The sequence below is a fragment of the Podarcis cretensis genome, assembly GCF_951804945.1.
Source record: "Podarcis cretensis genome assembly, chromosome: 2".
NCBI classification, from domain to species: Eukaryota; Metazoa; Chordata; class Lepidosauria; order Squamata; family Lacertidae; genus Podarcis; species Podarcis cretensis.
Genome location: NC_137171.1, coordinates 125,892,984 through 125,908,271, shown reverse-complemented (window position 1 = coordinate 125,908,271; position 15,288 = coordinate 125,892,984). Strand labels below are relative to the sequence as shown.

General features: G+C 46.3%; 1 protein-coding gene across 1 annotated transcript; it reads right to left on the bottom strand.

The window, feature by feature from the left end:
* Positions 1–381: 381 nt before the first annotated feature.
* Positions 382–15,094, bottom strand: LOC307206288 (uncharacterized protein). Its single transcript, XM_079959375.1, has 5 exons — positions 14,982–15,094; positions 10,856–11,021; positions 10,304–10,430; positions 9,864–9,941; positions 382–5,644 (listed from the first exon to the last, which is right to left on the bottom strand). Exons 1-5 carry the CDS (start codon positions 15,077–15,079, stop codon positions 3,255–3,257), a joined length of 2,859 nt encoding a protein of 952 aa, XP_079815501.1. The 5' UTR covers positions 15,080–15,094; the 3' UTR covers positions 382–3,254.
* Positions 15,095–15,288: the final 194 nt, after the last annotated feature.

The following is a 15,288-nucleotide window of genomic DNA, read 5'->3' as shown; positions in this document are numbered from 1 at the left end:
TTTATCTACTTGCACTTAAGAGTGCTTTCGAACTGCTAGGTGGGCAGGAGCTGGGACCGAACAACGGAAGCTCACCCCGCTGCGGGGATTCGAACCGCCGACCATGCGATCGGCAAGCCCTAGGCGCTGAAGTTTTACCCACAGCGCCACCCGCGTCCCAGTTGAGAATCTTAGAGGTGACTTAAAAGACCCAGAATGTTCTAGAAACTTCTGGTAGATTCTGCACCCATAAAACGTACCCCTTGACAAATATCACAAGGAGGTGTAAGATGTCTTAGAGCTGGTGGGCCATCTAATAGCTAGTTCACACAGACCATGCTTAAAGCATGGAAGGAAGAAGCAGGTAAACTTAACAAGCAGCGATGCAAGGGACCGGTGGGGTGGGGCCAGAGGGAGAGTGTGTGCTGAGGGGGCTTGTTTGTGGATACACATGTGCACACAGACCTACACACGCATACACACAAGTATGGGGTGGGGTTAGGGCTTCATAATAAAAAGTTAAAAATTAAAGGCTTTCTCGATGGCCGTGGCAGCAGGTAAAAAAAATTGGGGGGGGGGGCTCCACTGTGTTACCTGCTCAGCTCTGGAGGCCTCTGGACCTCTGAGCTCTGCTGGATCGCTGCTGGGGTAATCCCAGGCCTGGTGGAGCCAAGGTCATTGGGGAAGGGGGGGGCTTCGCACAGCCCTCTCAATCTTTGCGTTTGGCAGCCCTGGCTCCCCCTTGACCAGCCAGAGAGCCCTGTTGGTGTTGGTGGTCCCTATGAGCTCTGCACGGCCATCTTTCATCGCTGGAAGTTCATAACCCTACCCTTCTTATTCCCTATCTGTTATCCTTTTAAAACAGCAAAAATATACGGCCACTCAAGACAGTCAAATGCCTTGAAGGCATCGAACGTGATAGAAGTCTCAGACTGACAGAAGGCCTTAGCATTTCTAATTACATTGAGCAGCCATCTAATGGAATATGAGATCTACGCAACCTACCTGGTCTGGATGAACATATGAAGTGATTCCCCTATTAAATCGCACTATAATAAGCACTGTAAACATTCTTCTGGTCCTGGCTTAGGAGTGACTCAATTTTTTCTGGGTCTTTTCCTGCTTTTGGGGATTATCACCATTCTGGTCCAGGATTTAGGGACAATATCACCATCTAGGATCCCATTAAAAGGGTGGGACTATGATCTCCTTAAATCTGTCTGGATAAGGGGACTCCACTGATGGTAGTTTGGACACAGACAGAAACAATAGTAAGAGTAAACAATGTCCCTCAGGATCTCTCTCCTGGCGTTTTGAACACTGTTTGTGGTAAAAGGTAAAGGGTTACCCCTGGAGGGGGTTAAGTCCAGTCAAAATCAACTATGGGGTGCAGTGCTCATCTCAACTCTCAGGCCGAGGGAGCCAGTGTTTGCCCACAGACAGCTTTTCTGAGTCATGTGGCCAGCATGACTAAACCGCTTCTGGTGCAACAGGACTCCATGATGGAAGCCAGAGCACACGGAAACACCATTTGCCTTCCCGCCACAGTGGTACCTATTTATCTACTTGCACTGGTATGCTTTCGAACTGCCAGGTTGGCAGGAGCTGGGACAGAGGAACGGGAGCTCACCATGTAGCAACAATGGGGACCCTCCCCTCCTCCCCTGATGGGTTGCTGCCTGAAACTACGGAAGTCGTGGCTGCTCTTCACTTTTCAAGCTCCTCCTGGTTCTATGAGAGAATGGGCAGAAGAAGGTGGAGAATCTACTGACCTGTTTTTCACCTGGACTGTCCCTTCTTCCTCCCCATAAATCACTCAATGCAACACATTCAGCAGCTCTAAACTAAGCATCCTATATGAGACTGAGTTGGTGCTACCAAAATGTCAAGCTGTGTAGCCCATCTCCCCTTTTAAGAGGATAATTAGGTAATATGAATCCAAAATGTTTGGTTATCTCCACATTTGTCAGAGACAACATTTCTCTTTCGGATCAAAGGAAATCTGATTCGTAGGACACCTGCATATGGGAAAAGAAAGCTATAGTTCTAATATGAATGCCTCACCTGCAGCTGTTTTAATCTAAACATCCTTTATGCTGATATTTTATGTGCTTCTGAATGAAGTAAAAGTTGCATTCAAAAATGGTTCAGTGATAGGACAAACTGAAGAGGTGGTCAGATTGTGAACTTTATTTATAATAAAAGATCGAGTGCCAGCAAGAAAACAGGTTACATTGATTACAAAACAAAGCTCTGCACCTAGACTAATCACAGCCTACCCACGAACAATATAGTATTCCTAGTGTACTCTTTTCTTTCTCTTTCTTTCTTTGGCCATCACTCATAGTTGAGCAAGATTGTCTTCCATAACACGGTTTTAACAATGAATCTGTCAGTGACTGCTGAGGCCAATTCTGGATCCTTCCAGAGTGGGGACATTGGTTTCCGGGCGGGAGTTGATCACAGTGTGGATTTGCCAAGCGTGCCTTCCTCTTAGCACGTTTCTCCCTTGAGTTCAAATGTCTTCAAAGTCCAGGACACCTTTGGTAAAGGCTGTTCTCCAACTGGAGCGCTCGCAGGCTAGTGTACTAAAGTGTAGCCCAATGTGTAGTTTCTGGCTGGTATGGAAGATGCAGTGCGGACCCAGTGATGGAGGGGGCTGAGGGGAAAGCTGATTGGGCAGCTCAGATTTTAAGGTCTGGCACCACCTCCCTTTGGGAGGACTGGCCTGTGGCTCTTTCTGTACATGGAGATCCAATCAGTTATATCACATTTCCAAAAACAGGGAGACCATTTAATATTCTACTTGGTGGCTAAGCTTTGTCTTCACTGCTTCTCCACCTCTGGGATTCTCACCGGTTTCTACGCCTGTGCATTCTTTGATGTGCAATAAAGTTTCTACTCTGGCTGAAGATCATCACACATTCCATACATTTAAATGGTTTCTGCCCAGTATGGGTTCTTAGGTGTAAAGTAGGTGCCGGCCGAACATTAGGCAGAAAGGGGAGACTGCCTTGGGCAATTGAAAGTTTCAGTGCTAGCAATTTTTTCTTTTTCTTAGGGAAGATGAAACCTTACATCGTAATGCATTTTCAGGTGCCACAAGATTGTTGTTTCTACACTCTAATTTTTTTCCTGTTTTGGTTCCCCCCTGTGAAGTGATAGCTTCAGTCGCTAACGAAGTGCTGTTCACATTCCATGAATTTTGTTAGTTTTTCTCTCTGTGTGAATTATCTTGTGTGAAGTTAAGTTTGCTGCTCCCACTGCAGCTCTTTTCATATTCCATTTACTTGGAAGGTTTCTCCCGTGTGTGGGTTCTCGGATGCAGTCAAGTCATCACCCTCACTGAAGCTCTTTACACACTCCATGCATCTTAATGGTTTCTCCCCAATGTTGATTCTTTGATGTAAGGTAACTGTAGTCCGCTGAATGTTCTTTCCACACTCCATACATTTTAATGGTTTCTCTCCAGAGTGGGTTCTCTGATGAAAAGTAAGTGCGCTCCTACAACTGAAGCTTTTCCCGCAATCTTCGCATTTAAATGGTTTCTCCCCAGTGTGGGCTCTCTGATGTATATTAAGTGTAGTCCTTCGACTGAAACTCTTTCCACACTCCATACACTTAAAAGGTTTCTCCCCTGTGTGTATTCTTTGATGTGCAGTAAGGCTTCCACTATGCCTGAAGACCTTTCCACACTCCATGCATTTAAATGGTTTCTCACCAGTGTGGCCTCTTTGATGTACAATAAGTGTACTCCTACGACTGAAGCTCTTTCCACACTCCATGCAATCATATGGTTTCTCCCCTGTGTGGGTTCTTTGATGTAAAGTAAGGGCACTTCGACAACGGAAGCTCTTTCCACACTCCATACATTCTAATGGTTTCTCCCCAGTGTCTGTTTTATGATGTTCTATAAAGCTTCTGTTTTCAAACTCCACACATTTAAAGGGCTTCTCCCTGGTGTGTCTTCTTTGATGTACAGTAAGTGTACTCCGTCGACTGAAACTCTTTCCACACTGCAAACATTTAAATGGTTTCTCCCCAGTGTGCGTTCTTTGATGTACAATAAGTGTAGTACTCCGGCTGAAGCTCTTTCCACACTCCATACACTTATACGGTTTATCCCCAATGTGGGCTTTTTGATGCAAAGTAAGGTAGTAATTGACACTGAAACATTTTCCACAAACCATACATTTAAATGGTTTATCTGTTGTGTGGGTTATTTGATGTGCAGTAAGCCTTCCACTCTGTTTGAAGCTCTTTCCACACTCCATACATTTAAATGGTTTCTCTCCAGTGTGGGCTCTTTGATGTAAAATAAGTGTAGTTCTCCAACGAAAGCTCTTTCCACATTCCATACATTTAAATGGTTTCTCTCCACTGTGCGTTCTTTGATGTAAAGTAAGGTAGTAATTGAAACTGAAACTCTTTCCACACACCATACATTTAAATGGTTTCTCTGCTGTGTGGGTTCTTTGATGTGCAGTAAGGCTTCCACTTTGGCTGAAGCTCTTTCCGCACTCTGTACATTTAAATGGCTTCTCCCCAGTGTGGGTTCTTTGATGCACAATAAGGATGCTACTCGCACGAAAGCTCTTTCCACACTCCATGCACTTATGCAGTTTTTCCCTAGTGTGGGCTCCCTGATGTAAAGTGAGATGATTGAGTCCCAAACTCTTTCCAAATACCACAGATTTACATGGTTTCACCCCTGTGTGTGTTCTTTCATGTGCAGTTAGGTTTCCGCTCTGGCTGAAGCTCTTTCCACACTCCATACATTTAAATGGTTTCTCCCCCGTGTGGGTTCTTAGATGTAAAGTAAGCTTACTCCTACGACTGAAGCTCTTTCCACACTCCATGCATTTAAATGGTTTCTCCTCTGCATGCTTTTCTTGATGCAAAGTAAGCTGGCAATTGGGGCTTAAACTATTTCCAAACACCATGGATTTAAACGGTTTCTCTTGAGTGTGGGTTCTTTGATGTTTAGTAAGGTTTCCACTCTGGCTGAAGCTCTTTCCACACTCCGTACATTTAAATGGTTTTTCCCCAGTGTGCTTTCTTTGATGTACAATAAGGAAACTACTGGTACAGAAGCTTTTTCCACACTCCATGCATGTATGTGGTTTCTCCCCTGTGTGGGTTCTTTGGTGTAAAGTAAGATGGTGATTGAGACTGAAACTCTTCCCACACACCATACATGTAAACGGTTTCTCCCCTGTGTGGGTTCTTTGATGTGCAGTCAGGTTCCCACTCTGTCTGAAGCTCTTTCCACACTGCATGCATTTAAATGGCTTCTCCCCTGTGTGGGTTTTTCTGTGCTTAATAAGGTTACCAGCACTACTTAACCTCTTTCCACACTCAATGCACTGAAACGCTTTCTCCCCTGTTTGGGTTCTCTGATGTAAACTGAAGCTTCCACTCTGACTGGAGCTCTTTCCACACTCCACACTGCCGCTCCCTGCGAATTCTTCATGTGAATTCAGCTCGACGTGGACATCAGTGTCCTGGGGAGTGGAGGATTTCCTTTCCCCATTTTCCAACATGGTTCTTACATGCTTTTGGGGTGATCGTTGATTTACAAATTTCCCTTTCACTGTTTCACACTCCACATTTCCTGATGACCCCACAGATGGCTCTCCATGATTCTCGCTCTTCTGCCCATTACCTGTTTTGAGCGAGAAAAAGAAAATGCCATTCAAATCACAAGGCAGAAGTAGAGACCCTCAGTACACATTGAACTCAGTTCTTTGCTTATTCCCTTTTTTCAAGCTTGTCCCCCTCCCTCTCCAGATGAATCTGAAGTTAATTTCTGAATGTGCTACAATCTCAAGGTCCCTTTCCGCTCCACCTCCCACCTGCTGTGACTCCCACCTGGTGATCTTTAACTTTCCTTAGAACTCCATCCAAACACTTAGAACCCCAACCACACACTTCGGCTGCCCTTTCTGCTTGTGTGATGGCACCTCGTTGTAGCAGAATATTTCCCAGGAGGCAGATGACAAGAGCAGTAAGGTAAAGGTACCCCTGACCGTTAGGTCCAGTCGCGACTCTGGGGTTGCGGCGTTCATCTCGTTTTACTGGGCGAGGGAGCCATCGTACAGCTTCTGGGTCATGTGGCCAGCATGACTAACCAGAGCAGCGCACGGAAATGCTGTTTACCTTCCCGCCAGAACAGTACCTATTTATCTACTTGCACTTTGATGTGCTTTCGAACTGCAAGGTTGGCAGGAGCTGGGACCGAGCAACGGGAGCTCACCCCGTCGCGGGGATTCGAACCGCCGACCTTCTGATCGGCAAGTCCTAGGCTCTGTGGTTTAACCCACAGTGCCACCCGTGTCCCTGACAAGAACAGTAGTCATAGTCAAATTCCTCAGTCAAGAGTTTCTATATCGCTTGACTTGTTGCACAAGCATTTCAGTTACAAATATATACAAACTATTTACATGCCTACTATATCTCTCCAGCATGGTATAAACTCAGTGTGTGTGTGTGTGCGCTTTCCTTGTGCAGAATTGCAGCCTGCAATTTCCTTCCTTTATTTCCACCAATCAAGCTAAGAATGGCACTCCCACACACTAAAGAAAATTCTGGAATCCTCTTTAAAGCTTAAAGGAACTTTTATCTGTTTCTTGAATGTTTTCCTAACATCTTCTCCTTCCACCCAAGTAATGAAGTCTGGTTTGGGAAATACTTTCCAAAAGGCCAATTAACTCTCAGTACAGTGGTACCTCTGGTTGTGAACGGAATCCATTCCGGAGACCCATTCGTAACCTGAGCAGAATGCAATCCGCTTCTGCGCGTGAGCAGGTCGCGATTCACCGCTTCTGCACATGCATGTAACGTCATTTTGAGTGTCTGCACATGCGCAAGCGGCGAAGCCCAGAAGTAACCCTTTCCGGTACTTCTGGGTCCCCGCGGGACGCAACCTGAAAAGATTTAACCCGAAGTGTCTTTAAGCCGAGGTATGACTGTACAATATGCCCAGACACTCCTACTGCTACTACTGCCATGGCTCCCTTCCCAAAAGCAGGGAAAGGCAAGATTTTTTATATATATATATATATAAATATTTATTAGCATTTCAATAATAAACACAAACACACAGAAAAAGAAAAAATAACAAAAAATACAAAGATTTAAAAAAACAATTAAAAACATATGGGATTTCAATTGCTTATTTTCATATAACTTCTTTCTTAGACCTCCTCTCCTTCCTTAGACCTCCTCTTGTATTCCAGTTCAAGTTATTAATCCTGCAAATCCTTATTACTTAATTCTCAACCTTAACTTAATGATTTTTACGTACTATAATTTTACCTTTCCTCATTCTTCCATTAAATTATTTTTGCATTCCTCATTTTCATTTCATTTTAACCATTTTAGACACCAATTCTAACTTATCTAATCTTAAACATCTTATGCATCATTTCTTATTCTTTAACATATTTCTTAAAGTCGGTCAATATTTCCCTTCCACGGCTTTCCCAACTTCCATGCAAATAACAAAACAAATTAAAACAAAGTAATTAATAATTCTGTACCCTTTGGATTACCAAACTCCAACCCCCCTTTCCCGGTTTTGGTCCCCAATAAGTGTTCATCAGTCAGTACTGTTTAACCTGGAGATCTCACATCCGAGGCTCTCAAGTCATCCTCAGTTCCTCTCTGCCGGCCTCTTGGATAGTCCTTTGGGTTAAGCCGCAAGGCTCGAAGGGGCTCTGACCCAACAAGATCCATAATTTTTCCAGTTGGCCCTCCATATTTAAAATTAGTGCTAATGAGGTGCTCCACTCTCAAATTTACAATTTCCAGCTCAGTCCAAACTTTCCACCTCAAATTTTTATTCTCCTTTGTTGTCTGCATGCCAGGCCCCAAACTGTAATTCTCCCTTGACATCTGCAAAGTTACCAGTCCACCTTCCTTTTCCTCAAAAACAACGTGTGTCTCTTCCATAGTCTCATGGCTCTCAAATTTCTCTTGTTGTTGATATATGTAAACTTCTTGCCTCCACTCCCTGTCAGCTTCAACAATGTTGTTTACTGCCAGGGCCAGAGTGTTCGCACTTGTAGTCAAAACATCTGTCTGATCTTGTAACTTTCCCAGGAGAGCCAGTATTTTGTTGAGTTTAGTCTGATTTTTGCTTCCTTCAGCCATTCTTGTAATGTCTCTGTCCCCCAGAAGGGGGATTTTAATCCTTCAATGTCTTTCAGTTTAAAAACCAGTCAGCAAGTTAATTTGTAGCAGCTCTCCCTTATTTTCCAGAAATTGCAACAAATATAGCCAGCAGATGCAACAAAGACAAAGTTCCCTTTATCCTTTCCTTTTGACAGCTATTTTGACAGCTGTCAAAATCTTCAATAGTTCCTCAGCAGGTTCTCTCGCGGGACGCCCCCGGGTTCGGGGGGGTGAAACTTTAGCTCCTAACGTTAGGTTTATCCTCCGGTAAAATTTATAACGTCAAGCCGTGAAGGTTTTTTTTTATAAAAGAAAAAGAGTTCTCTCGACCTTAAGTTGCAAGCTCTTTGCGTTAGAGTATCTACACAGAGGGGGGGGCGACTTCCTTTTTGACCCTTCCCCGCTCGTTCCCAATTCAACAAAAATTTGTTTGAATTCCAAATTCCATATTTACTCACGGGTTCTTGTTTTTGAGTCCAAATGTTCCAAGGAAAAAGTCAGCGCTTCTCCGACAATGGCATGCGGCTTCGCTCCGCAGAAGGAGCAATCTACTCACAGCACCGCGCCGTCCCCCGTCCCCGTTCCTGAGCCTTTAAAAAGGCTCCTTCGCGGTTTGGGGGGGGCGCAAATGGTGCCCGCCGAGTCACCACGCTCACAGGCATCAGCGCCTGTGATTTTTAAGGGTCCCCGCGTCGCCGGCGCGGACAAGACCCGATCCTGCGGAGCCGATTCCCTCCGGAGCTCGGAGGGAATCCGCCATTAGTCGACAGCGCTAACCCGGAAGTGGGAAAGGCAAGATTTTAAATCCCCTGCTGAGGTGATAGCAGAGGGGACACGTGGACCCAACAGAATCCACCTGGCAACCCGTGAAGAGGATCTCACTGTACATGGACTTCAATTCAAGGGAACCACAGAGGATATTTTGAACTTGAGGGAATATCTCAGCACATTGGAAGGGGAAACTCAGCCTGGAGGACATCTCTGCTCTCTAGAGGCCTAGTAGTGATCCAAAGTTTCATCAAGCAGAGATGTTTGATGGAGTTGGGAGGTCAATAAAGGAAGAGAATAGTCTTGCTGGAGTAGACCAAAAGTCTTCCAGACATGGTCAATTTTTGCAGCTTCAGGTATACATGTTCAGGCTCTGTGGGGCAGAAGGGGGTGTAACAACAAATGCAAATGTCATCTTCGGACAGGAGCAGAGTTCCTGCATCCTCCTCTCTGTTGTCCAGGTAAGCAAGAAGCCCCATCAGATTTCAAGGAAGCAAAGCAGCCAGGAAAAAGCACTCAAGGAGAATGTGAAGCAGGACATAAAGGAGCATCTCCACCCCCATCGTTCAGCCCGGACACTGAGATCCAGCGCCGAGGGCCTTCTGGCGGTTCCCTCATTGCGAGAAGTGAGGCTACAGGGAACCAGGCAGAGGGCCTTCTCGGTAGTGGCGCCCGACCTGTGGAACGCCCTCCCATCAGATGTCAAAGAGATAAAGAATTACCTGACATTCAGAAGACATCTTAAGGCAGCCCTGTTCAGGGAAGTTTTTAATATGTAATGCTGTATTGTTTTTAACACTGATTGGGAGCCGCCCAGAGTGGCTGGGGAAACTCAGCCAGATGGGCGGGGTATAAATAATAAATTATTATTATTATTATTATTATCAGGCTTCCCCTCCCTCTCTTCCTGGAGCAAAAGGGCCCCCTCCCAACACTGGTACCTGCTGAGGTCTCCCCTTCTTTGGGGTCCTGGAGGAATGGATCTTGTCCTTCTTCCCAACAGGAACTGAGGTCTGATTCTGCCAAGGAATGAGATATTATTAGCTACTTTGGGCCACAAACTCTCAGTCATTTCAAATCAATCCGTATCTACGTCAACAAAGGCAAAGAGGAGGGATTGCCATATCCAGATCCTATAAAGACACGTAACGTGAGCAGGAGAGGGCCTTGTGGTCCCCACTGTCACAAGGGGCGTTTGTGTGAATATATGGATGCTTCTTCAGAGAACAAAGCTGCAAATATTGTAGAGTACATCTGCAAAAATGGGGATCCAAGCAGGCTATTCTTCTTAAATTATTCCTACTCTGCAAGAATAAATGCACAAAAGCTGCTTGACACCTTCAACGTCTAGCAGTCCAGAGGCATAAAAATGTGCCCTTACCTAGAGAGGCCAGCATCTCATAATTCTCCTCCATGACTTCCTTGTGCAGAGCTCTTTGGCCAGGATCCAGCAAAGCCCACTCCTCCTCCGTGAAAAAGACAGCCACCTCCTCAAAGGTCAAGAGGGCCTGGAAGAAGAAGAGGAAAAAAACAGAGCTTCTCTTAGATCCCCCTCATCTCTGTCTGTTTGGTTTCTTGGTTCTCGGTTGCTTTTGGTGGCCCTGGGCAAGATAAAGTAACTAGCAAATTCAATCCAGTTACAGATAGGTAGCCGTGTTGGTCTGCCATAGTCAAGACAAAATAAAAAAATTCCTTCCAGTAGCACCTTAAAGACCAACTAAATTAGTTCTAGGTATGAGCTTTCGTGTGCATGCACGTGTATCTGAAGAAGTGTGCATGCACACGAAAGCTCATACCTAGAACTAACTTAGTTGGTCTTTAAGGTGCTACTGGAAGGAATTTTTTTTATTTTGTCTAGCAAATTAAATCGTTAATCTTAAATAATACCCAACCAACTCCTACCTGCCCTTCCTCCCGGATGCTGTCTCCTTACCTGAGGGAGCTGCCTGGCACCTTTTCCCACCACACCTGTAAGAAGAGATGGTCCAGATGGTGTCTCTGTGGCCATCAGGCTGCCTGTCGGAGAGAAGGTGAATGAGGAGGCCTGAAGGGAACACTTCAAAACAGGAAGCAGCTCTCTAGAGAAGCCATCCCTGGGCCTGCAGGGGAGAGACAGGGAATGGGAACAATGCCATCCTTTATACAGGAACTTTCTAATACTATAAGCTACTAAACGGACTTCACAGAAAGCATTATGGTCAGTACCTCTGCAGAACTCACTTATTGCTTGCTCCAAAACAGCCATCCAGGAAATCCCCTGATACATTTATAAATAAAGAAAAGCCCTAAGATATTGACAAGACTCTCTGGTTGGAAGAAAGCTGACATCTGGAGGGCACTGGGGTGCAGAGACTCCATCTCAGCTCAAATATGGATTTGGGGGGGCAGATAGGAAGATTAGTGACTTTTGACCCTCCAGGGCTTCCTCTAAGAGTGTCAGTGTGTGTGAACTGTTTAATATTCCAGCACAGTGAGGTGGAACAGGGTGAGAAATAACCAGAGGGTCAAACCAGAGGGTCTCTTGCCCTGACCTAGTCACTGACCTCGCCACTGTGATCCACGCGACAGTTACCTCCAGACTTGATTATTGTAACTCACTCTATGTGGGGCTGCCCTTGAGACTGACCCAGAAACTCCAGCGGGTGCAGAATGCCGTGGCGAGACTCCTTACGGGGTCATCGCCGCAGGATCACATTCACCCAGTGCTCTACCAGCTCCACTGGCTCCCGGTGGAGTACAGGATCAGGTTTAAGGTGCTGGTTTTAACCTTTAAAGCCCTATATGGCCTAGGACCCTCGTACCTACAGGACCGCCTCTCCTGGTATGTCCCATGGAGGACCTTACGGTCTTCAAACAAAAACATCTTGGAGGTCCCGGGCCATAGGGAGGTTAGGCTGGCCTCAACCAGAGCCAGGGCTTTTTCAGCCGTGGCCCCGATCTGGTGGAACGCTCTGTCACAAAAGACTAGGGCCCTGCGGGACTTGACATCTTTCTGCAGGGCCTGCAAGACAGAGATATCCCACCAGGCCTTTGGCCAAGGCACAGTCTGACCACCCTCCTTCGGTAATCCTCACAGAACTCTAGCCCAATGGTTGCCATTAATTTGATGTTGAACTGATTTTAAAATTAATTGATTTTAGAATGATGTGTTACTTTTATTGTTGTTAGACACTTTGAGCCTGGCTTCGGCTGGGGAGGGCGGGATATAAATAAAATATTATTATTATTATTATTATTATTATTATTATTATTAATAATAATAATAGGCTCCAGGACATGAGTTTCGAAACCGCCTCTGTCTTGATGTGGTACATAGAAAATAATAGCAAGATTGACATTATACACACAAGGCAAAAATGCAAACATTTCTAAGCTCTCTTCTCACACACACACCCAGAGATGTCCAAAATTCAGGAATGATATACAGAGAGGAGACAGAAGGGAAAAGAGGGAATTGAGGGTGCAAGCAAGTGAAAAGTGCCCTTTCTTCTAGTGACCAAAGGAGTCCAAGAGGGGACCCTTGGAAGCAGGCAATTGGCAGTAATAACAACAGAAAACCTCACCGTTCATGGAGAGGAAGTTCCGCAAAGGTTTCAAGAGTGGCACACCAAGTCCTCCAACCTTTATCCTTACAACAAGAGCAGTGCAGCACCCCCTCCCCATTTGCCTCCCCCCTCAACTCCCCCTCCCTTTTGGGTCCTTCTCACATCAGCCTCTTCTTGCTAAGGAAGCTCCCAAAGCCAATAATAATAATAATAATAATAGTAATACTAAATGCACTATACATGAGACTACCTTTGAAGGTGACTTGGAAACTGCAATTAATGCAGAATACAGCAGATAGACTGGTGACTGGGAGTGGTCGCCAAGACCACATAACACCAGTCCTGAAAGACCTTCATTGGCTCCCAGTATGTTTCCAAGCACAATTCAAAGTGTTGGTGCTGACCTTTAAAGCCCTAAACGACCTCGGTCCTGTATACCTGAAGGAGCATTTCCACCCCCATCGTTCTACCCGGACACTGAGGTCCAGCTCTGAGGGCTTTCTGGCAGTTCCCTTGCTGAGAGGGCAACCAGGCAGAGGGCCTTCTCGGTAGTGGCGCCTGCCCTGTGGAATGTCCTCCCAGCAGATGTCAATGCAATAAACAACTACAGTGGTATCTACAGTGGTGCATGCTCTAGTTATCTCCCGCTTGGACTACTGCAATGCGCTCTACGTGGGGCTACCTTTGAAGGTGACTCGGAAACTACAACTAATCCAGAATGCGGCAGCTAGACTGGTGACTGGGGGCGGCCGCCGAGACCACATAACACCGGTCTTGAAAGACCTACATTGGCTCCCAGTACGTTTCCGAGCACAATTCAAAGTGCTGGTGTTGACCTTTAAAGCCCTAAACGGCCTCGGCCCAGTATACCTGAAGGAGCGTCTCCACCTCCATCGTTCTGCCCGGACGCTGAGGTCCAGTGCCGAGGGCCTTCTGGCGGTTCCCTCATTGCGAGAAGCAAAGCTACAGGGAACCAGGCAGAGGGCCTTCTCGGTCGTGGCGCCTGCCCTGTGGAACGCCCTCCCATCAGATGTCAAAGCAATAAATAACTACCTGACATTCAGAAGACATCTGAAGGCAGCCCTGTTCAGGGAAGTTTTTAATCTGTGATATTTTAGTGTATTTTTGGTTTTTATGGAAGCCGCCCAGAGTGGCTGGGGAGACCCAGCCAGATGGGCGGGGTACAAATAATAAATTATTATTATTATTATTATTATAAGGTTACAGACGCTTCAGGTTACAGATGCTTCAGGTTACAGAATCCGCTAACCCAGAAATAGTACCTCAGGTTAAGAACTTTGCTTCAGGTTGAGAACAGAAATCGCGCGGCAGCAGCAGGAGGCCCCATTAGCTAAAGTTGTGCTTCAGGTTAAGAACTGTTTCAGTTTAAGAACGGACCTCCAAAATGAATTAAGTTCTTAACCCAAGCTACCACTGTATTTTACTTTTAAAAGACAACTGAAGGTGGCCCTGTTTAGGGAAGTTTTTAATGTCTGACACTGTGGGTTTTTTAATATTCGGTTGGAAGCCGCCCAGAGTGGCTCGGGAAACCCAGCCAGATGGGCGGGGTATGTATGTATGTATGTATAAATAAATAAATAAATAAATAAATAAAATATTTATATGCCACCCATCTGACTGGGTTCCCCCAGCCACTCTGGGTGGCTTCCAGCAAATCAAAACACATGAAAAAAAACTTCCTTGGCATTGTGCATTCAACAAAACCCACACCTCCCCATTCAAAATCCCCTCCCTCTCTGGGAACACAAAGGTGTCTGTATTTTCCTGCTCTGGGGCTACAAAAGCAGCACAGCAAACGCCACACACCCCTCCCCACACCGCCCTGCATAGCTGTCAACATTTCCCTTTTTTAAAGGGAAATTCTCTTATTTCGAATAGGATTCCTCGCAAGAAAAGGGAAAAGTTGACAGCTATGCCCCCCCTCCTTTCCTGTCAAGCTGTTTCCACTGTACAACAGCAGCCTCCCTGCCCCCCCCCTCCCTATCGCCTCCCCACCCCCGCAGCCTGGAAGGAGCAGTGGCTGAAAGAAGGAAAGGGTCATAGGGTGATGAGGGGGTGGCAGGAGGTAGGGGGGTTGTAAGACAAAGCCGGAGCATCCCTAGCCAGGCTGGGGGGCTGCAATGCCTCCGAGCTCAGCAGGATTTGCACAAGCATGCGCGGAAGTCCAAACCCGCTGCTCAGTGTGCAAAGATGCACAAAACACCGCTGGAGCAAACCCCGAATGAAATATTTGTGATCGATTATGTTATATATAATCATAATATTTAATGCAAGTTGGTCTTTGTGGGAGGGGGAGCAGCTGTCACCTGGCACCAAAATGTCTTCGCCTGCTTCCAAGGACGCAGATCTTGCAAAAGACAAGCCCGGAGGGAAAGGGTGGGAGAGCCAATTCCCTGCTTTCCTCTCATTCCCCACGCCCCCCCCCCAATAAAACCCTTTCCCTCCTCCTCCCCCCCCACCCCCAGCTGCGCTGTTTGCAGATGCAAATCCTACCCGCACCTTCTACTCCTCCTCCTCTCCACGGCTGCTTCTCTTCCGGGAATATGGTCGGAGACCCCTCCCAGAATGCCTCCCCCCCCACTCCAAAACATCCTGCCTCTCTAGGAAGCGGAGCTCGTTGACCCAGGTGGAGGGACTGGGTGGCAGGAGGTTACCACTCTTTCCCCTCCCTGCAAGCAGAAATTCCCTTCCCCGCTGCAAACAATCTCTGCAATCCCATTTATTTTGCAAGAAGGTGCAAGCTTCGGTCTCTGGCAGCGGCAGGAAATTTACGACAACCCTAAAGGGTAGTCCAGTGTTG

Coding starts and splice junctions, on each gene's coding strand:
- LOC307206288 (XM_079959375.1), bottom strand. CDS start 15,079: ATGTTTTGGAGTGGGGGGGGAGGCATTCTGGGAGGGGTCTCCGACCAT. Junction 11,022..14,981: donor AGGAGGAGTAGAAGGTGCGG/GTAGGATTTGCA, acceptor TCTCCCCTGCAG/GCCCAGGGATGGCTTCTCTA. Junction 5,645..9,863: donor AGAAGGGGAGACCTCAGCAG/GTACCAGTGTTG, acceptor CGCTCAAAACAG/GTAATGGGCAGAAGAGCGAG.